At 32.1% G+C, this 22744-nt stretch overlaps 4 protein-coding genes across 11 annotated transcripts; 2 read left to right on the forward strand and 2 right to left on the reverse strand.

Moving 5' to 3' along the window:
* The first annotated feature begins 11 nt into the window (after nt 1-11).
* LOC128875518 (tektin-3-like) lies at nt 12-2145 on the forward strand. The gene is made up of 9 exons (XM_054121151.1): nt 12-74; nt 125-279; nt 345-596; nt 680-912; nt 982-1091; nt 1158-1306; nt 1395-1617; nt 1698-1852; nt 1935-2145. The coding sequence occupies exons 1-9, from the start codon at nt 12-14 to the stop codon at nt 2143-2145; spliced, it is 1551 nt and encodes a 516-aa protein (XP_053977126.1).
* Nucleotides 2146-2151: 6 nt separating this feature from the next.
* Nucleotides 2152-12898, reverse strand: LOC128875478 (glycerol-3-phosphate acyltransferase 1, mitochondrial). Of its 7 annotated transcripts, none has more exons than XM_054121103.1 (14): nt 12339-12738; nt 8620-8734; nt 7471-7589; nt 7221-7399; nt 5494-5649; nt 5006-5400; nt 4494-4917; nt 4239-4410; nt 3983-4167; nt 3712-3898; nt 3427-3650; nt 3246-3356; nt 2974-3166; nt 2152-2885 (listed from the first exon to the last, which is right to left on the reverse strand). In XM_054121103.1, exons 3-14 carry the CDS (start codon nt 7577-7579, stop codon nt 2698-2700), a joined length of 2523 nt encoding a protein of 840 aa, XP_053977078.1. In that variant the 5' UTR covers nt 7580-7589; nt 8620-8734; nt 12339-12738; the 3' UTR covers nt 2152-2697. The 7 variants fall into 7 exon arrangements, with proteins under 7 accessions (XP_053977078.1, XP_053977075.1, XP_053977079.1 ...); XM_054121100.1 differs by lacking the exon at nt 12339-12738 and adding an exon at nt 10014-11431; XM_054121104.1 differs by lacking the exons at nt 8620-8734; nt 12339-12738 and adding an exon at nt 12781-12898.
* LOC128875479 (nucleolar complex protein 3 homolog) lies at nt 12841-16330 on the forward strand. 2 transcript variants are annotated; one of them, XM_054121107.1, is made up of 10 exons: nt 12841-12980; nt 13163-13431; nt 13510-13783; nt 13864-14155; nt 14238-14572; nt 14650-15020; nt 15090-15254; nt 15325-15682; nt 15776-15873; nt 15937-16330. In XM_054121107.1, exons 1-10 carry the CDS (start codon nt 12975-12977, stop codon nt 16142-16144), a joined length of 2376 nt encoding a protein of 791 aa, XP_053977082.1. In that variant the 5' UTR covers nt 12841-12974; the 3' UTR covers nt 16145-16330. The 2 variants fall into 2 exon arrangements, with proteins under 2 accessions (XP_053977082.1, XP_053977083.1); XM_054121108.1 differs by having other exon boundaries at nt 12842-12980; nt 13169-13431.
* Nucleotides 16331-16484: 154 nt separating this feature from the next.
* On the reverse strand, nt 16485-22743 carry LOC128875475 (KAT8 regulatory NSL complex subunit 3). The gene is made up of 9 exons (XM_054121097.1): nt 22501-22743; nt 22351-22424; nt 21886-22263; nt 21226-21811; nt 20865-21146; nt 20100-20792; nt 19657-20020; nt 19385-19576; nt 16485-18029 (listed from the first exon to the last, which is right to left on the reverse strand). Exons 3-9 carry the CDS (start codon nt 22137-22139, stop codon nt 16906-16908), a joined length of 3495 nt encoding a protein of 1164 aa, XP_053977072.1. The 5' UTR covers nt 22140-22263; nt 22351-22424; nt 22501-22743; the 3' UTR covers nt 16485-16905.
* Between the last annotated feature and the right edge of the window lies 1 nt (nt 22744).

The raw sequence follows: 22744 nt of genomic DNA on the forward strand, positions 1-22744 counted from the left end.
TCAAGTTAATCATGGATAGTAATAAAATCGAGGAGAAGAGAGAAACTGTTATGTATTCGGTTTGTGTCCTGCAGGTTTGAATCGTGAGAATAATGATCGCATTAATTTCTTATTGAAACTTTAGCAACTCCAACCATGGAGTACAGTGGGTGTATTACCCTGTATGGAACAAATTGCTGGTCCACCTATTTCGATTAGAGTAGGAGAATTTTATAAAACTCCCAAACCACATCCATGGCGTCCTACTTTGGGATACGAAACCGTGGAAGCATTTTCTCTGTAAGAACATAAAAAACTTAACATAAGCAAAATTTATATAAGTAAAATTTATATAATTACTTTAGACCTGCACAACCTGTGACAAATCTGTTGTCAGAGACTTGTTATATGCCGAATGGAATGGCTACGGAACCAATGAGATTTCCAAATTTGGTGACTGGTTTCGATAGAAATCCAGCACACGCGGCACGGGCTGCGCTTTACACGAGATATGGTCCATACGAATGGGTACAAAACCAACTGAGGCTGTACAATGAATCTAATAGCAACAGAAATTATTCGGAAAACTTAAGACAGGATACTGTTCGGATGATGCGGTAAAATGATCGTAACATTTCAACAGGCATTGAATGGTACTTAAAAGAACAATGTATGCTAAAACTTGTCAATGTAATCTTAGAGAAGCAGATGAGAAAGTACAAAATGGTCAAATTGAAACAGGTCGAAAATTAGGAGAAAGAATTACAGATACCACATATTGGAAAAATGAAGTAACTTCCGAATTAGAACGTTTGATAATTGAAAATGCAAAGATGCAGGAGTGCCGTCGAGGCTTACAAACAACGATACAAAGCTTAGAAGGACAGCTGCACATAGCACAAGAATGTTTATATTATCGGGAGGCTAGGACAGGTTTTAAATTTTAATTGATGACCATATTGTTCTCATTAAAGTAACTTCTACATTTTGAAATGCAATTAGGTTCCGATTTGGTTCATGATCAAGCTGAGCATGCTCTTCTAAAGGAGGTAGAGGTGGTCAGGAACTGTCAAAATAAATTAGAACACTTTACTGATAAATGTGTTAATCAAGTATGTTTAAAAATTAAAAGATAACAAATTGGGAAGGGTAATTCTATATCAGAATTTTATGTTCAGCTTACAAACAGCAGAGCAGTACAAAATCAATTAGAGATTGACATACGAAATAAAGAAACTGCACTTGGGATAGATATTACGTGTCATCAGATGAATAATTTCAGTCGTGGTTTGAAGTACTATGGTGGTATTGAAAACTATGATAATAGGTGATAAAATAAATACAGCTCTTGACTTAACAATATGGTTTAGGATCATATACATACCAAGTTATGTATTGCTAAATGTCTCATTTAGTGTTACACAAGCTGAATCATGGGCTGAAGCATCTAACAATGTAGTGAAAAAGTCACAGTTGGAAAGATCAAAATCTAGTCAGCTTCAAAGTGATATTGAAATCGCTATAAATGCAGTTGGACATGAAATGTGGGAAGCATGGGGCAATACAAACAATGCATTGTCTAGAAGGGCTGCTGAAATGCTTGAAGCAAAAGAAAAATTACAAATACATTTACATAAAGTGATCAAAGAGCATACTACGAGATATTTGTATAGTCGCCATTTATTCTACCACTACTTAATTTATATTTATGTTTATAGATTCAACAAGAGATCTTTGAGATTGAAAAAAATTTACAATTAATGCAAAAAGCCATTGCAGATAAAAGTTCTGCTTTGAAAGTGGCACACACGCGACTTGAAAGTAGAACACATCGGCCTGAAGCAGAATTATGTAAAGATTATGCTCAACTCAGGTATATATTTTTAAAGAATCATGAATTATTAGAAACTTAATCGTTATTATACAATTTTTTATGTTCTGACATGGCTTCATAGAATGATCGAGGAAGTAAAAACTATACATTCAATGATAAATGATATGAATTTAAAATTACAAAGATTTGAAGCACAACATCAACAGCTATTACGCACCAGATCTAATTTAGAAACTGATTTAAAATCTAAAGTCGATGCGCTATTTATCGATAGAGAAAAATGCATGGGTATACGAAGAAGTTATCCTGTTGCTTCAGTTATTAAGTTTTGAACCATATGTTGGTGACATATTCCTAATTATATTTATTTTTTATATTAATATACATAAAACGTGAATGTTTTGTATAAAATTTGCTGTTTTAGTTATTTATCTGTGTTCTTTAATAAGAAGATAATACAAATATTTGTATTCTTTCAAGCATAACCTCTTAATGTTAATCAAGAATGCACTGATACTCGAACCAATATTATACAAGATTATTTTTATTAACGAAGTAATTATAAATCTATAATATTTTAATGTTCATGTATAGTAATATCACATTAACCATGTATATAAAGACTTTGTACGTATAATTAATCAAATAACTCAGATCATATTAATAACTGTATACCATTATGACTTTATAAACTATTTCGTGAAGTCTATCTTCGTAGAACAATTTGTAAATTTCCATTCACATGTTCTAATAAACAGTTTTTTTTCTGTAGAATTATATCTTACTTAATGTTTGGGAACCACTATGTACAAGATTTTATAAAAATCTTTCTTTACAACAAAATAGTACAATGTAGAAGTTGTTTGTTTAGAATAGGTTGTTTTCTAATTTGTGTTTCTAAACCATTTAAACGCTGCTATAGTTTCATAGATACTCGTTGCAGCTGTGTCTGTATCATACTCGTCTTTTAGATAGAAAAGTTTAATGTTCTCCTGCGGATGACATTCCAAAACGTTCCATTTTTCGAACAACTTTAACGAGTTTTTTATTGGATCAACGCATAAACTCTCACCTGTTTTATAACAAAATTAAAAATATATTATTTTCTTATGATATATTACGGACCATATTTACCATAGAAATATTGTATCATTACTTACCATAATTTACAATACCACGATCTAAATTCGTTTTCAGTTCACTTAAAACTTCTTGAACGAGGTCTTTTTCAGAAAGCGACCGTCCTACTAGTTTCTTAAGAGTAAAGGCGCTGAAAGTATAGGTATCGACTAAAGGTCGTAATAACGTGTGCAAAAATTCCATGCGTTTCGCGTCCTCTGGTACTAAGCTCAACTAAAATCGTAAAACATTGCAATCATAGTTATACAAACAAACGTAAGTAATTTTTGATATTAATAAAAAAACACCTTACTTTGTACTGTATATGTTTAGCCCTATTTTGATTACAATGTTCTTCATCTGAACTATCATCAAATTTTTGCGCGTATCTTCGACTCCATAACTCCTCGGTTAAATAACATTCCTACCGTATAATTTATATAAAACATGTTTGTTTAATCAGTGTACGTAATAATTATGTTAGAATACAATACCTCCTGTAATGTAATGATACTCGTATATGAAAGATTCTCTATAACTTCTATAACAATGCGCTCTAATTCTTGACATGGTTTACAGAAAATAAATTCGTACTTAAAGATATCACAAAGCTTAAGTGATCTCTGAATTAATAAATCTTGAGATACTGTAATATTGTTTTGAGCAATGGCTATTGGATCATTGATCTGTGACTTCAATTCAGCATACAAAGCTGTTACTGAAAATATGATGGATACTTTAGAAAAGTGAACACATTAAAGGTTGATATGTATTCTTACCTACTATACTATCCATAACGTAACATGTTAGCATTGTATTGCTGTAATAGGATAGCTCAATTACATTTGGCAAAATTGATACAGGACGTATCGCAGTAACAACATCCGACTTTATTAACTGACCGTCAGCTGCTTCTGTAATTTCTTGTCTTTGCTGCTTTACTAATCCTGGACCTAAAATATCCAGCTGAAAAAACAACAATTAATTTTCTTATCGTGATAAAATATACTGTGAACATTTTATTATCAGAAGAACAATTATATTACTAACAGCGTGATTTATAATATCAATACTTTCTCCGCAGAATGCAGTATCTCTATTACGGCATTCTAAATCTTGTCTCATTGAATCAAATGCTTCGACTAATTTATCCAATGTACAACCATCCCGAAACTTGTTTAAAAGTAAAAACGCAACAACATTCGTCGACATTATCGGCGTTGAGGTAGAAGAATCTAAAAATTATTTTACGTGTTTCACACTAAATTTGTTCATGCCACAGAGATCAAATTAATTTCCTTCTTACCATATACAACATGTCGTGCAATACTATCTACTAACTGACGGTGTTCTTCCACAACAACGTCTGTACCATAAAGCGATGAAGTTGACATTGTATACTTCAAAGGTCTCTCAACAGGAGCTGTTTTTATGTTAGTCAATTTATTTTGTTGAGTTTGAAAGGATTTCAACATTTCCTATCGATCAAATAATACAATTGAGTAATTTAATAAATATAATTAATATATAATTAAATATTCTAAGAACTATTAACTATTACCCTAAGCGAAAACGGCTGACAAAAATCAATTTTAAGAATGCCATAATGTCCCATTAAGGTTTCCCACATAGCCCTAATTGTAGATCGAAATGTTTCCATTTTCTTTGGTTGACCTAGCTGTTCTCTAATAAAATTTCCGTCAACAAGACGCTCATAATTCATTGCAACAGGTATTAGTAGTGCATCTTCAACAGTTCCATCCATGTATGCATCAATAATGACACTTAAAATGCCACCTTTCGGCATACATGGTTTACCAGTTCTTGTTCGCCCACCCTCTATAAAGAATTCTAAATTATGGCCTGCCCTTAAGCTTTCCACTATGTATGCGTGAAGAGTAGCACGATAAAGAAGATCTTTACGACCCACGACAGGATCAATTCGACGTTTTATAAAAAATGCACCTAAACCTCGTAAAAGCCACCTGTTTGATATACGAACATTGATTAATAAAATAAAAAAACGAAATATTAGCAAAATAAGATTATGAAATATTTATTCTTATAGCATACCCAAAAAATGGAATTTTTAAATTATCTCCAGCCGCGATCAATGGATTTCGAATGTCATTCGTCAATAAAATGAAGCTGATCATGACATAATCTAGATGACTACGATGTAAGGGAAGAAATATCAAAGGAAGACCCGTATCATTCGCCTTCTTCAACATCTCTATTTGAGAAGGTAATACTATAGCAGACTGTATAAAACATGGTAACAATTTGTAAAGAATCCATACAGTTATTTTAAGTAAAGTATTGCTTAGCCTGCTTTCCATTTCAAGCAATATTGTTTTGGCTCTAGCTTTTGCTGTTGCCAAAGCCTCTTTCTCGCTACAGCCTTCATTATTAACTGCTTCCCAAGCAGTCAACTTTATAGATTCCTGTAACCTCTCGTCGTTTAAAACCTGTGGGGAAAATTAATTTATGAAACCTATGGAAGACAAGATTTATAACACTTTAACAAACATAAAATATTTCTCAATCAATTGTACACTTACTGTTTGTGTTACTCTTGTATAATCGTATATTTTACGGTTGTAAATATGTGAAATAGAGTGGAATATTTTGGAGAGAAGTGTACACCCTGGACTAATTTCCAATATATTTAAACCAAAGGGCATATGCTGCTTGCTAATTGTATTTACCAATGAATCCTATAATAATACAAAACCTCGATGTGTTTATGAAAAACTTACGAAATTATAGTCTAATTTTTTTTTTAAATATCAAGGAAGATATATGGATTAAACAAGAACATTTCAACCACTGATGGTGGACTTACATGTACTGGATACCCCCGTACGACGATAATACGCAACCATCGTGAAAAAAGTCCACATGGCTCTTCGTACATTTTTATTTTTAAATTATCGCGTGCTTACCCGAACTATCATTACTAGTACAACGATTACGCATCAGCTTCTGCACATAATATTACGATAAAAAAAAAAATTTGAAGATGGTTTCATTTAATTGTGAAGCCTATTAACACTTATTCGGTAGAATCACATTGTTTGTATCAACAGCTGTTATGCATCCAAGTTTATTTTGTATTATACCCCTGTCGATTGTATTGTAAACAATACTTTCTTTTCTCGTAAACTATATGAAAGAAAATGATAAAATTATGCAATCGAAATTTGATATACATCTATACATAGCAATACACGTGTATGCGATTATGAGCAGACAGTGATTACTCTACTTATAAAAAAAAATTGACTTGTGTCCAATGCAAAAGTTACATAATAAAATGCGTGTCAAAACACGACACCTTAATTAGATAATAATGGATTTGTATTGCGCTGTAAATGACATTAATTACATCGACGAACGCAATACAAATTTCAGATACTATAAATAAAAGATAAATTAAAATTGTTGTTTTACTCGAATCGGAACACGTATATTTCACCACGATATTCTTAATACATTAAAAATAATTCGACGGTATTATTTGTCATCGTTGTTACTTTACAAAACGTTCACTTCTTACTGTTTCGACGAATGTATTCTTGTACAACGAATTATTCATAATAAACCACGATTTATCCGAACGATACCATGGACACACTCGATGTATTCACAAAATTTCGTCGATTTAACGAACTTGCCGAATTATAAATACGCGAATAAACATTAAGGGTAAACAAGGCGTGTGTTTAGTAACTCTGAACTACGCAAAGAAAAACGTACACATGTGCAACCGTAATATTCGCAATTTTGTGAGTAGGCTGGTCATTAGTTCGCAAGCTAAATATACTTTTAGTGTGTAGGGATGTGAACGCGCAATGTCGACGTGTTGAGGCGTACGCGCGCGACTATTCATCTACCGCGTACTGTTTTTACTTAATTTATTTTGGATTCGTTAACTCGAAGATGTGAATTACATTACAATACAAATATTACTCTACTTTGTTTTAACCATTATGCCCTTTTACGATTTTAAAACCGAGCGTTTCGAATATTATAACGTTAATTAATTATTAAGTAGTATTTAACGTGTTTTCCAAATCGACGTAGCTTTGAACGAATTAAGATAAACGTAATATAAATTGTTTAGTTGTTTTTGCATTATAAAAACTAGATAGGCTCTTTTTTGCCTATAGTATAATGCGCTACTGATACTTTAAATGGCCGTTAACGTCGCGACTTTAGACGTCGTATATGTTCCTTGAAATTTACATAACAGTATATAAAAATCTGAATTATATAGTAAACTCACCTTAGACGACGGAGTACAAACGTTACAACAATACTGTAAAAATGGAGGTTTTTCTTTAATACAGGCAGTCAACGGTTCTGTCTCTTTGATCTGAAACAGGGAACTCTCCCTAATCTTCTTCAAATGTTCTCTATCTTGGATCTTCTTGCTATGCAATAGATGACCCGTTCGATGAAACTCTGAAACGTAATGATTTCTACATATAATAGTGGCTAAATAAGTATCGTTCATCGTCGAAGGAAAATCTTACCCTTTAATGGAAATCGAGCTGTGGTCGTTTCAGCATTTCTCTTCACTTCCGTTCTGGTCTCCCATTTCGCGTACACCTCTTGCAAACGTGTCGAAACTACGTCCACCATGTTGTTCGGCCTACGATTAAATTTAAAAAAAGGTCTTTAAAAACAAAATACAAAATTTCATTTATTTACGTTTTTTTTTTCCGGAAGGAAAATGATTTGCTTTTGTTTGAAGAGTTAAAGAGATGCTCTAAAATCGTGAATGCTATAGCGACGACTTAAAAGTGTTAGAGAAGTCTTGGAATAACTCGAGTGAATATAGTAAACGTTATTAAATGGAGCTAGGCAAGAAATCCAATCTTATTTTCATTAATGACTCTCTATCGTGAATTTCATCAAGCATAGCGAATATGATACAAGCACAATTTCATGGACATTGCATTCGAATGCCACTGCGCATCGTTCACGGTCGATTTCCGTCACTTTTAACGGGTCGATTCAGTTGAGTGCAATCGGATGCGGTTTCCTATTTTTTCGATCATGTCAACTTGACGTTGAACGTTAGATGCTAGCATGCGTTGTTTAGCGATAAACCAATAGAAGACAGTAAAGACACGGAAGAAAATAAGATACCATCGGTATCGAAGATCTGACCGCAAAAATTGAACGTGCGCAATAGATGAACTCTTTGTTAGCTTACACGATTGTTTAGGAAATATCTGTTGAAGCACAATGGGAATTAGAAATATCTATTGAACGTTATTACTGATTATCATGACGAATTTACGAAGCAATTGAATCGACGTTGTTCAGGAAAAGGGATACCCGTCCGTATGATTCTAATTATGTGCGAAGGATATCGCGTATCGGTTACATAAATCGGTATTGAATGTTCCATTCTATCTCGGAAATAGAAGCACCTAGATAAATCGGTGGCGTGAGATTTCAGCTTTTTTGGAACAGATATAAAACGCTGTTTATTGTTTACTAGTGCCACCTTTTTAAATGTCTAGCTTCAATGTCAGGGAAAGTTTTACAATAGCGTTCTTTAAAAATTAATTGCAAAGAAATGGTGAATTTTGTTTAAGAGGCATGAAGATTGAGCGTGATCCTTGTCTAAGAGACACGTGGTTATCCCTATCACTCCTTGGAACTGCCCACACCATATCAAGTGAGAGAGGTCACGACCAAGGAGGGAGCCTCGGCTTGGAAGAAATTTCGATCCCGTCGACGTCTAACAGCCAGGGTCCCTTCTTACACAAGACTCACTGTACATGTCTGAAAAGATCGATACTTGTTGTATGTAGTGGAATAAAAAAATATTTGTATAGTGCTTGATCGGATATGACAAAAAAGAAGTTCTTGTGTACAAGCATATTGTTTACGATTTGATTTATAATTTTGTTGAACAAGTATACTGGAGGCACACGCACTCAGAATTCTTGTCGGAAGTTTCAGAGCTGTAATAGTGCACCGAATGCTTCTATATTTACCAGTTCCTTAACTTTAAATGAAAAGTGATTCGGCAACGTCTTCGTTGTCATGTTTGTTTCAACGACCGTGTACACGCTCCGTGCGTCTCGTACTACGAACGTTGTACCGATCAGAAAATGAACAATGTTCTTTTATTAACTCGTGCTCTATAGAAATTTCTTTAGAAAAAAGTCATTCGATAATTTGTCTTTCTTTTGGTGTTCGTAAAATTTCATTAGATACGTTGAAGAACGAACGAACGAACTTGACTTACAGCTCTATTAGTTTCTTTGAATTTTAAAATGAATTTTCGACAATCATGAAAAATGAAGGACAACGATTGCTTCAACTCAAGACAAGCAATTATTTTAATCGTAAGTGGTCATGAGACTCACCGATTAACGATAATTTTAATCGCCATTGCAAATCGTTATTTCGAATAAAATTTATCTGAAGGTGATGCAAGGTCATATTTTAATCAATTCCCGCAAATATCACTGATATATTATAACTAACGATACGAACAAATATTTGATGAATATTTGGATGAAAGTTGTATGCTCTTAAAGGGGACATTATGCGGTGGACAAGAATACCACGTTAATTGACGAAATGGCCTTGAATGATCTGATCTAATGAAGACTATTGCGCGCGTCTAGTAAAGTACGCACGTACCCCTGTGCATCTTTAAGTTCAATTCTTTCGAGGATGCAAGCTCCCTTCGAAAAAATGTATTATCCTACTTCTTTTTGCATTAAAATTTCCTCTTGCGCAATATTCTTATGGGGAGTATTTAGTTTTAATTTAATTAGCTCGAGTATTACTTAAACAGTAAACGTATAAATAACGAAGAAATAATTTTTTGCGGTGGGTTTCGAAACTTGCAAAAAATTCATGCAACCCAGGGTTAACTGTCAAACAATACTCACATAATATTATAAATCGATAGAATACGCGGCGGAAGGTTTGTACAAAAATAAGTGATCTACAACTAGGACGTTCCACAGAAAGCAACGAAAGAACAGGTAGATAGTTGGTTGAAATAGTTCCGTGGCATCCAATGGGAGCGTTTGTAATACGTTACCTAAAGTTGAAAAAGTAGAAGAGAACTCCGAAGAAGAGGAAAATTTCAACAAGGCCGTCCATTTTCGCGTGTGTATCGTGGCTCACGCGATCCACTGCTCGGCGAAAAGAAAAGAAGAAAAGGAACACGGCTGACCGAGCTTTCGTTTGGTAGTTTAGTTCGTAAAGGAGAGTCAAACTCGACTGGTCGTATTCAGATTTCGATCGTTGGTTATCGCGCGTTCGTTTTATCGCGAGTGTTGACAATCGCGTAAACTTTGATCCACGCGTCCATCGCCGTAGAAGAAACGCCGAGGACCACCTCAACGAGATCCATATGTAAGATCCACGTCTTAGCGACCGTTATCGTTAACCCCGTGCACCGTCGATGGTTTTTATCGAACCTTCAAACCAATACGGTGGTAACGGAAAGACTGCATCGGTCGCGACAATCGCCGACGACTTTCTACCGCAATAGGTTAAGTAACCACCGCCGACGATATTCACCGAGGACAGTTCACTGACTTGCTTACTATGTCGGAAAACGCCAAGAAACATCTGGATGCTCGCTACGTCGAAATGTCTTTTTGAGCTATTTGCGTTCAAGACAATTGGCTAAAAATCCTCTGGATCGTCACTTTGAACAACTGATCCAAAATAAATAGTACAATTTCCTACGCCTTCCTTATATTCTTCGATTCTGCAAGGTTTGTTCGTCGTTGAAATAAATAGACAATGCGCGTAATTTGATATACATTAAAAAATGTGAAAACAGTGAACTGTCACACCAAGTTTTCCCTCGCGTATTATTTTTATACAGTACTTAACAATTCATTGTGATTAAGGTTTAATAACCAAGTTGATTGCTCTTCTTATAATATATTTAATTCACGGTAGAGATAATTCCATTTCCCAAAGATTAATCTTTACGAATATTCTCGAAAACAATTGTACATTGCTTTCAATGACAGCTCCTTCGACGTTAACCGCGAAAACGATAAGTCTATCGCGGGAAATGAAGGCTCACTGTTCGAAGGAAAGAGTGACAACGAAAGTCGTTCCGAATGTTTCCCCTGGGAAATTGAATCGTTAAACTAAGACCAGTGTTAGAAAAACAAATCAATTTCGATTCCATTCCACGCAACCGATGCAACCACCGCGAAGATAGAATCATAACTGCATTCAAAGCATCGAGGATCACGTGATCCACGTGGTAAAAGAACATGGACAGTATCGAAGGATAATTCCGATGATGAGACTTTGTTTATCTATTACACATACGATCCTTCGTCAATGTTGGTTGAAGGATTGAGATTTAGAAATAGTTGCGAAATTTGATGATCTTTTGCGAAAGTATAGAGCACGGTTGATGGAGTGGTCTGGTTAACGGTGGCGTTACTTTCGATCGACCAATAGGATTTCGCGTTATTATTCAGATGAAGAAAAATAATTGCCATTCCGCCTATATTTCCACCACTTGTATGCGTGCACATACATAGCACTTGAAAATTGCACAAGACACAATTTGATGCGCATTCGGCGATCGCGACGTTGCACCCCAACTGGATCGGATATATTTCGATTGTTCAACAGATTCTACATTCTTTATTTCTATTGTAGAAACGAATTAACTGTAATTTGAAGGAAAATATATATATTGCCGATCTTTTCCTTCGTGCTGTATTCCTGCGTGTATTTGCACGATATCCTCAGCATAACAAACAACATTCTCGATTAACAGAATCGGTATGACCTGATGTCCAGTTAGTTTCGTACCACTCGTAAATTAATCCTATTGAAAGCTATTAACGTTTTATGTTGGTCTTTATTGTACTTCAATTTGTGACAACGCATTAAGATTCTCGAGCTGTATATCCAGAAACATTCATTGGTAGTCTGAGTACTCGCGAAACAACGAATTCGTATGAAACTACTGTACTTTCTTCTTTGGGTGCAACTTTCACAAATCATCGAAGAACGTACTTAGACTATAATAGATGACAATATTCATTGTTTATTTCCTATTTAGAAGACTTCTGTATACATTATGATAATTAAATGGCGTATATTTTCATTAGTATATTATCGTACTATTTGTTTTTATAATCCTAACATTAATTAGAAATAGCTACACATACCTGTAAGTTATACATAAAAATGTCATAGAAAATAATATTTATAATTCTAGGAATATGTAACAAAGAATGTTAAATTAATTACACTAATGAAAAATCAGAATGCGATACGATAATTTGGTCCAGCTTATCTTAACCACCCAATCGATAATAGTATAAAACATAACCTTTTTTGTGACACACATTATATTGATACAGAAGCCATAACTTACCTTGTGCTGATGTTTTAGGACGATTCGTGTATTAATACGCTATTACACTATTATTACACTAACCACTCAATACATACGTACTCTTTTGTAAATACTTTGAAATACACTTTACACGCCAAACAATGTGATCAATTATTTATGCACTGTTACATGTATTCAATACGCCATGAATTATAAACAAGAGTTGAGAATGATGCAATTGTGAATATAAACATGTAAACATTCAACAATTCGTTGTTTGTAATAAAATGCCTAAAGTGTGAATATTTTATACAACTTTGTACTACTTCAACATAAACATGTATACGATGACCCTATGTATTTACTTATTTACTTTTATATTTGATGTTAGAAATATAGTAATGAATTATATATAAATGAAAAAGCATTATTTAATGCATAATATATATTTTTAAAGATAACGCAATTCCTTTAGACTTACTCTGTCAATATTAATTACAAAAGAAGAAAACGAAACGTGCTGTACTTGTTAGATCGTGTTGTATGGCGCGCATTTCATACGAAAACACGTGTTATCACAATAACCTCTGCTTCATACTGCTAGAATAGTAATTATATACCTAATTATTATAGTGAATAAAAATTTTGTTGTAGGATAACTGAAACTACGAAAAAATGGCGGTACGTAAGAATAATTTTACTATTTAAAACCAATATGGAACTTGATAACCTATTTCTTATTTTTTTATACATATGTAAACCAATATAACTTATTTTTTTTTTTATTAACATTGCTGTTAAGTTATTATTAACTCTATTGGTTAAAATTATGCTTTTTATCCATTCTTTCTTTGTTTTCAAAGAAACAGAGAAAGCTGAAAATTAGTTCAATTAAAAGAAACAATCAAAAGCGAACTAAACTTATGAAGCAAGGAAAACTTAAAACGAGACGACATAAACCAGCAAAGAAACAAATTCAAAAGACAGTTCAACATCCAGAATCAGTCGAAGAAGAAGAAAGTGACCATGGAGAAGATCTTATGAATATGGTTGAAAAAGATGACTTAGACTTTCTCAAGGAAGCTATTTCTAACAAATCCTATAATTTGTTAAAGAAGATACGCTTGGATGAGTATGTTCCATCATATTTACTCTGGTAAATTATCAAAATACTTTAAGTTACAATTACCATAATTTGTGTGCAATTTAGAACAGTCGATAGTAAGAAGAAAGGTAACAATCAGAAAAGAAAAAATGAAGCAACATTAGAGGAAGAATATGAGAATAATGTATCAAAAATAATTGAGGATGAAGGTATGAAGAAGGTTCGTATGTTACTTCCAACAAAAACTAAAAATGGAGTTATAAAGAAAAGGTTGATAGAAGAAACTATGAATGAAGATAGTGTTGAAGATACTGAAAATAAATCTAATGGAGAATTTCATACAGAAGAGAGTAACATAGGAGGAATAACAGATTTAAATGTAAGCTTCAATTACATTCTATTCAATACTATTGGTTCTTAAGGATCTATATATTCATATTCATACAAAAAATGTTGTAGAATAAAGACAAAGATGAAAATAAAGAACCCGTATCTATGATAGAACTCTTGGCATGTCGTCAAGAAGTACTAAGATCTAAACGTTTAAAGATAGGATTACTTTCTAGTACTTTATTAGAAACACCTGAAAATAAATCTGAAAATTTCAAAGCACTGTTAGATCTAATGGAAGAAACTAATCCAGAAGTATATATTACTGTTAGAAAGTTGGCAACTGTGTCTTTATTAGAAGTCTTTAAAGATCTATTGCCATCTTATCATATTCTTCAAATTCAACAGGAAGGTGTAAAATGTATGTAGTTATGATATTTTTGTGGCAGTGATATTTATGTTGTACGTATAGTATATATGTAAAAAATCTTTTGTTTCTTTAGTTAAAAAAGAAACACTGGCACTGCAGAATTTTGAAACCACATTATTAAGTAATTATAAACGTTATCTGCAAAAACTAGAGAAAATGTCTGGTGTGTTGAGGAAAAAGAGAGGAGATAAACGACAATTAAAAGAACAAGAAATTGAATTAGGCAAACTTGCAGTGACTTGCATGTGTGATCTCTTGACAACACACCCTTACTTTAATTATTCTGTCAACATAGCAAATTTTCTTATACCATTATTGGATAATAAGCACGATTTTGTAAGACAATGTGTGGCTGCATGCGTATCCAAAATATTCAAGGAAGACAAACGCGCTGAATTATCCCTTTCAGTAAGAAATTTGAATATTTACAAGTCTATATTTGAGCTGCATTTTTAAATTTTCATGAATATTGGTAATACTTTTAGATAGTACGTCGGCTAAATCAGTACATAAAATTGAAAGCTCATTCTGTTCACACTGAAGTTATATCTGTACTTCTGTCTCTTCGTATCAAGGAAGTAAACTTAGATAAAGAGAAAGAAGAAGAAACCAAACAAAAAAAGCTCATGTCTCATAAACAAAGAATTCTTGCTTTAAGTAAACGTGAAAGAAAGAAAAATAAGAAGCTAGAGCAAGTAGAAAAAGAATTGTTGGAAACCAAGGCTGAAGAGAATAAACAATCTAAACAAAAGTTGCTTACTGAAATAACAAGCATAGTGTTTACAATTTATTTTAGAGTTTTAAAACAATGTCCAAATAGTAAAATCTTATCTATTAGTTTGGAGGGCTTGGCAAAGTATGATTTTTTGTTATATTTCGTTATTCATTACAGTATGCAACATCTATCACCACGTAATAATTACAGGTTTGCACATTGCATAAACTTGGATTTCTATCAAGATTTGGTAACAGTCATAGATAAATTGATGGAAGCAGGCAATTTAAGTTTGAGAGATCAATTGCATTGCATTCAATGTGTGTTTACAATATTATCAGGTCAAGGCTCTGCATTAAATCTTGACCCTTACAGGTTTGTGTTGGTAAAAATAATTAATGTTTTAAAAAAAAATTAAGATTAAACTTATAATTATATTCTGCAGGTTTTATGTACATTTATATAAAAATTTATTTAACATTCACTGTGGTAAGACCCACTCAGAGATGGAACTCCTTATAAAAATTTTAGTACAAGTTCTAATTCATAGAAGAAAGAGAGTCACACAAAATCGTTTGATATCATTTATCAAAAGAATAGCTATTGTAGCTTTGCAATCGCAACATAACGCAGCTCTTGGCATTCTAGGCATAATAAAACAAAGTATGCAACTTGGAAAATCAGCAAATATTTTGTTAGATACTGATTGTACTACTGGAGATGGTTTCTATCAGCCAGATTTAGAAGAACCCGAATGTTGCAATGCACATTGTACAGCATTATGGGAACTCGCTGCTTTGCAGGTATGTATTCACATAAATTATGTTTAAATTTGTATTATAAATACATATAATTGTTTTTCAACGAATTATTCTTTTATCTGTTTTTGTTATTAGCGACACTATCATCATCCTGTACAAAAAATAGCAAAAAATATTGCTGCCGGAGTGCCACCAACTGGAGAGGGAAGTTTGCCTTCAGAGATTGCTAAATTGTAAGTATACATTTATTTTGTTAGCTGATATTTTGTAAAAAGATACAAATTGTTTTGTTTCAGAACGCCAGAAGAACTTTATGTTGAGTATGATCCTACTGGTGTTGTATTCAATCCAGCAGTTCCAATTCCCAAAAAGACAAACGTTAAAAGATCAATAACGACTCACCGTTTTATAAATAGCGAATTCAAGGATTATATTAATTCTGTAAATAACACTGAATTATTCTCAGATGGATACGTAGATTTTTATAAAGCATATAATAGTTAATTTTACATGTAATACAAGAATAAAATGAACAGTATGTTATTTAAATCTGCGCGTATTTTGTAAATAATTGCAAATGACTTTTACAATTGTTTTTTTAATTTAAATAGCGTAGTAAATACAACTCTAAATGCCTCATATGTAACTTTGAAATAAATATTGTTCTAAAATAAATATATCGAAAACAAAGTTTTATTGTGATTACAAGATATGCCAATGAAATTAATATTTGTAACGATAGTAATTGTGATTTTTGAAGACAATCGGAAAAAACAGAAAATGTCCATATTTTTATTAAAACGAACTGACGAGATATTATCTGAATAATAATTAAAATAATTGAAGATTGTTCATTTTCCTTCTTTTCTCTCCGATAGTCTTCATTTGATCTCTAGAACTTTCCTAACACATTCAAATACGTCTACAATAAATAACACGTATCGACGAAGTATGAATTCTTGTTCGAAAATATCGGTCTACATATTCGTTGTAAACTTTTTTAAGGAGCTCAAAACTATCTCAAGTTAAAAAAGAAAAAAACATTCCACTATTGCTATTACAAAATGATATTGATTGAAAACTTTGTTTACAAGATATTTTTGTAAAATCAATTCTATAGTTTTTTTTAAATTTTTCTATGTTTTTATACATGTCATTTTTTTTACAAATAACGTTAGTTTTAATTTCATTATAATTAAACTACAATAAGGAACCGCATATACTTAGTAACTATTAAAGCTATTTAATTAATTAGATATACATAATTACATTTGCAAACTCATTACATCATCAAGTTTAGCAGATTGTGAATTATTCTCTTCATTTATACTTAGCTTTGTTTCAGGCGAAGTTTGTTTTATTTTGTCTTGGTTTGTTGGTAGATCTATTCGCTGCATAGGAATATATTTACGTTCTATAATGTTCATCTTTATAGCATCTTCTATTTCAAACAATTCGTCTCTTAATTTATCATCATTTTTTGTTAACTGCTTTGATGTGATTTGTGCATATTTGTGTTCGTTTTTGTCAAGACTCAGGAGTGTAGGTATGTTAACTTTCTCAACAGTCTTTGTTACAATAACTGGTTCATTTTTATCAGTTTGAAGAGACAACTGAGAATTTCTCTTTGCAAGAATAATTTTAGTATATTTAATAGTGGCTTGATTTGCCCGTGATTGTATGGGAATTGTAGTTTTTGTTTTAGCTATGGTAGAATTTTGAGGTCTTGTTTGCAATATCACATGATTTAAGTTTTGTACACCTACATTAGGACATATAATAGTTTGAGTAGAAGGTGTTGCAAACTTATTAGTTGTTTGTTGCAGTTTATCTTGCTTGTTGCTTATGAGAACAACTTTAGTGTTACTGTTCAATTTAGATGTACCCTTCTCATGCATGTCCATAGATACAGCTACATGCGATAATGGTGGATTTTTTTCGATGGAATTTAAATTATCGTCATCCTTTGCAAAGATTATCGGTATATCTAATATGTTTCCTAAATCGTCGTCGATATCATTTGTAACACAATTCTTTTGCACCGTCTGAGGTTTTGCTTTGTGAATTCTTTGCAAACTGGATGCATTAACTGTAATTTTTGGCATTATTTTCATAGATTTATGGGTAGTTTTTAGTTTATTAGATAATGGTAAAATAGTTCCTGAATTATGGCTACTCAATGGCACTATCATTGATGAACAAGCAGGTTTAGCATTAAGAGAACTTTCAACCATGATTATATTCCCACATGATGTATTATGAGAATTATCGTTGTTATTACAGGTTGTTACTTGTCGAGGTAATTGTGACATCTTGAATGTATCCAATGAATGAGTAGAACCGAGCATCGCATGCGAAGAGTTACTGGTTGTTGCCATGTCGTCCATCACTATAAAATACACAGGTATGTTTCAACAGGTTTTTACAGTATGAGCTAATAGATAATTCAGTGACTTAATATGAACACAATTCAAGGATTTAAATAAAATAAGAAAATATTTATTATTGTACTATAAATCATGCAAAAATTTGTTAAACGTATAATCCAAGATTTGATATCTCTTTAACTAATTTATGAATTAATTTTTATTGTATATGTGTCATTGGATTACCATCAAACATATAACTGTATCATGATAACTATTTTACAAAGCTTTACTTAACAATCTTATAACAACGATGCAACATGAACTAAGATAAAGTATATAGAATAGAAAAGTTCATGTCTCTAATTTTATTGCAATATTTTACACACATTGTTAATGTTGATTAGGACTGGGATCAGGAAACAAATAAATTCAAATTACATAGAAAAATATTTATTCAATACAAAATAAAAGCCAGTACTAGATATTTACAACACAATACTTTAAATATTTTTGAATATACAAACTTATAGTAACCATAAAATAATACAAATACATGCTATATTTGGAGATTCTTTTTGTCATAGTACATGCTAAAGAAATGTATAAATTTTCCTTAGTATTTTTATGCAGCAAGAATAATTTATGAGGAATATTTATGTTTTACATATATAAATGCATTAATATCAACAAGAAAAAAAGGTGAGACTAGAAATAAATAAAGTTTCTCAGATTTATTAAATCAGTTTGATTATTCTACAAAGTCACTGGATATAGAGGAATTCAAAGTTTTAACCTACAATGTAAATTATATTTTTATACTCCTATATTGATGGTGTTCATGCATATATTCAATTTGTTCATAAATGGATATAAACTGCATGATGCTACATAAAGCTATATAATGTCTTCCAATTGGAATAGTAGGTTATAGAAGAGCAAAAGTCTTGAAAAGTAAAAACTTTAATCTATATATATAAAATATTAATGTTGCGTATACAGTAAAGGAATTCATATTGAGAGAAATTTGTTATGATTTTTTATGTGTATTATATGGATATACGAAATATATTTTAAATATACATGTTACAGTTGCATAGTTTTTATATACATATGTACAAAATTTATTATCAAATTTAGAAAATAAAAATATTTTTGTTTAAAAAAATATTATTTCAAGCAGGTAAAACTTTTTTTTGTATTATACAAAATTTTACTAACCAAAATACTTTGTACAAATAAATTTATATTCATTTCATAGTTGATTTCTTATATTAGGTATTTTCTAAATTTATATTCGTAAGTTCTGTCAAAAACTAAAAAAAATATTACGATGTTGGTAAATTACTTAGTATCTGATTAGATAATAATATTCTACCTTTTGATATCGTAGATGTGGTTGGTATTACACTAGTTGCCATGGAGTTGTTTGGTGTCAGTAGAATACTAGGAGCTGTTGGTACACGCGCAGACGACGAACTAGGTGTGAGCGTAATAGAATTTTTCCCATTTTGTATGATATTTGATAAGTTTCCATTTGATGTGCCAATTGTACACTTACTATGTATTGCTATGCAGAAAAATGAGAAAATATATTAACACAAAAATTACTAGAGAAAGTATATAATATACAAGTTGTGTGATGTGTACCTGTAGTAGTCGAAGTGTTAACTCTAATTTGATTTCCCGAAGTCGTTAAAACGTTCACTAATTTTGCATCGCCATTTTTATCAGGAATATTGAAATGCCTATAGTTGCTCGATATTACTTTAGAAAAACCTTTGCTCGATGAAACGATTGCTTTCATTTTTGGAACATTTTGCAGTTGCATATTTGTTGGTATAATCTTAGGTACTTTAGTTGACGAGACTGAAGATTTAGGAGCACTTTTAAGTGCGGTAGACACGGTTTGACCTGTTGATGCAGGAGCTAAACGTATTGGTCCAATAGGCGCTAAACTCGCTAATGAACCAATATTTAACGTTATCCCACCATTATCTGGATTTGAAGTTTGCTGGAATAAAAATGTATATTATTGAATTTATTTACCTGTATAACATATATTTAGATCTATTACTACATTAACCATTTACCTCTCCGGAAAGTCTAGACGTTATTAAATGCTCTACAAAATGTGCTTTCTGATTATTAATAACTCGGGGTTTACGTTTTACAGTCTGTGTATGACTCGTATGTCCACCGCTCACTGTGACTAAATTTGATTGTGTACCAAACGTTCCTATTTTCGAAATTGTAGTTGATGGCATGTTTTGTCCAACAGACATTGTTGAAGAAATAGGTGTATTTGGTCGAGACTTTTTTATTGTTGGAGAATTCGGCTCACTTTCAACGGAACTGCTCGTCGAATTCCTTCGTTTTCGAGGTTCTTTCCTATTGTTTTTGCTTTCGTAGTTTGATAGTAATGTCGACCTTAATGGTAATGGATGTGGTTGTAGAAGAATGCTGCCTACGAAGTCTCCAATTTCATCCAAAATACATCTATCCACCATACTTTGCGTAATACCTTCTGATATCTTTTTTGCTGTAGATATTCTTAAGTGATCGTCCGCCGTTCCGACTACTACTAAACCAGTTTCGACTAACATTTTTTCCCTAAGATCTTCCAAATCATCTGGTCTTACAAGAGTAGCATTTTGTCCTATGATAAACATAACTGGACATCGAATATCCATTAATGTATCATCAGGTGTACCTCTTTTTCCTTCAACTGTAGAGAAAGGAAAGCCAAGGCAAATAACTGCAGTTACATGTTCCATTTGTGCTACCTGAAAATATTGTTGTATAATATTAAACATTTTATGTAATATACAGAACATTTTATGACAAGAAATATATACCTGACATGCAAGAGCTGCACCAGTATTGAAACCAACGAGTATTATTGGCCTACCAGGACAATCGCTTCTGATGTCTTGAATCTTTGTTCTTGTAGCTTGAACCAATTGATCAATGGACACCATCATGGTCATTCTATTAGCTGCTAAACCTAAGTGCGTGTGAACTGTTACAACCATTCCTAAAGCTCCTAATTGTGAAATCCACTTATGTTGTCGAGAAGAAATATTAGATCCAACTCCAGAAGGAGCTATTATTAAAATTGGATTTCCTGGTAATTTTTTCTATAATAACAATAATTATTACATTTATGAATCTGGACACTGATATATCATGGTAATTTTTTTGAGAAAAAATATTTACAAGTCTATTGCTATTTAAATTTGAAGTTATTGGATCCCATGTTCGTTTAAGGAGAGATCCAAGAGTTTCCCATGTTATAGAACCTGTTTTTGCATTAATGTTTGGCTGTACAGTAATCATCTTATCGACAAGTTGAGGAATTTTCAGTCTTAAAGTTTGCAATATGTCAAGATAAATTCCAAGATATTCTTGGGGAAGATGATCGAACAATAAATTATGCAACCATTGAGCAAGTCTCCAATCCCACCCAGCTGATGCCAAAGTTTCTCTAAATCGCCTCGTAGCCGTATCAATCGACGTTCGTCGAAAAATTGGTTCTATGATATCATTTACTTTGGCAAGCCTTGCAAGTCTCTCAGAATTTAATATTTTAAGAACTTTGGTAAATATTCGATTCTGAATAGGTGACCAAAGAATTTTGTCAAGTCGTTCTTCCCAATCTGCATTTTCGTCTGGTCTGGCAAAATTTGCTAATCGTTGAAGTTCATCCATTTGATGTCGAGTTCTTGTTAAATCTACTGGTGGTATTAGCGGTTCGCTATAATCTCCTTCTACATCTATTTCTTCATCCTGGCCAGGTACCTCCCTGATATATTAAAAATAATAATATAGTCATATAAATAATGATTATGTTTAATATTTTATAATTTTTTTCCTTACGTTGGCAAACTTTTCTTGGGAAAAAATAATTTTTTTATTGGTTTCACATAAATATTTTCTGGTTTCCAATTCCATGGTCGAGCATAAGAATGATCTTTTGCAATTATATCAACTTCCATTTCATAGCATCCAGCAATCTGATGCAAATATGTTGTTAGTCTATTTGGATTATCATCAAATGTATCACAGATTGGGCTTGATACTCTAGAGCCACTTATTGATGTGGAAGGTATTGTTGATGTTGATGTCAACATTATTGTTCTAAATTATTAATACAAAATACATCCATAGGTGGAATTAAGTCTTTTGTTAACCATTATTGCAATAGTTTAAACATTTTCTTCCATGACCACTATTTTATTTCTTGAATGTATACCGCTAAAAGAAATTAGAATATTATATAATAAATCATTTTCACAACGTAACTCTTCTTAATACAATGCATATTTTTATTACGAAACTAACCTGTATTATGTGTTGGACTGAAAACTTTTTGTTGTAGCATCACAATATTAATTATTTTCTAACAATTATACAACCTTGATTTAAACAAAAAATAATGTAATGTAATTGACAGTAAGAAGTTATAAAAGCATGTATAAAGTAAATAGATACCTAAATATATATGTTACGATACATGACTCCAACCAACTTCAACACTTTTCACTGATTTTAAAATAACTATATCAACGAAAAATAACACTATTAGTTCACTTAATTAATACATAATGTGATGCAACTGGATACAACGCACGAAATGAAAAGGAATAAAATTAATAAAAATGTATGTACTAATAGGTATATAGGTAGATAGGTAGATAGATACACATGCCCTTAGTTTTTGCTGTTTGATTCCTTT

The sequence above is a fragment of the Hylaeus volcanicus genome, chromosome 4 (genome assembly GCF_026283585.1).
Source record: "Hylaeus volcanicus isolate JK05 chromosome 4, UHH_iyHylVolc1.0_haploid, whole genome shotgun sequence".
Taxonomy (NCBI): domain Eukaryota; kingdom Metazoa; phylum Arthropoda; class Insecta; order Hymenoptera; family Colletidae; genus Hylaeus; species Hylaeus volcanicus.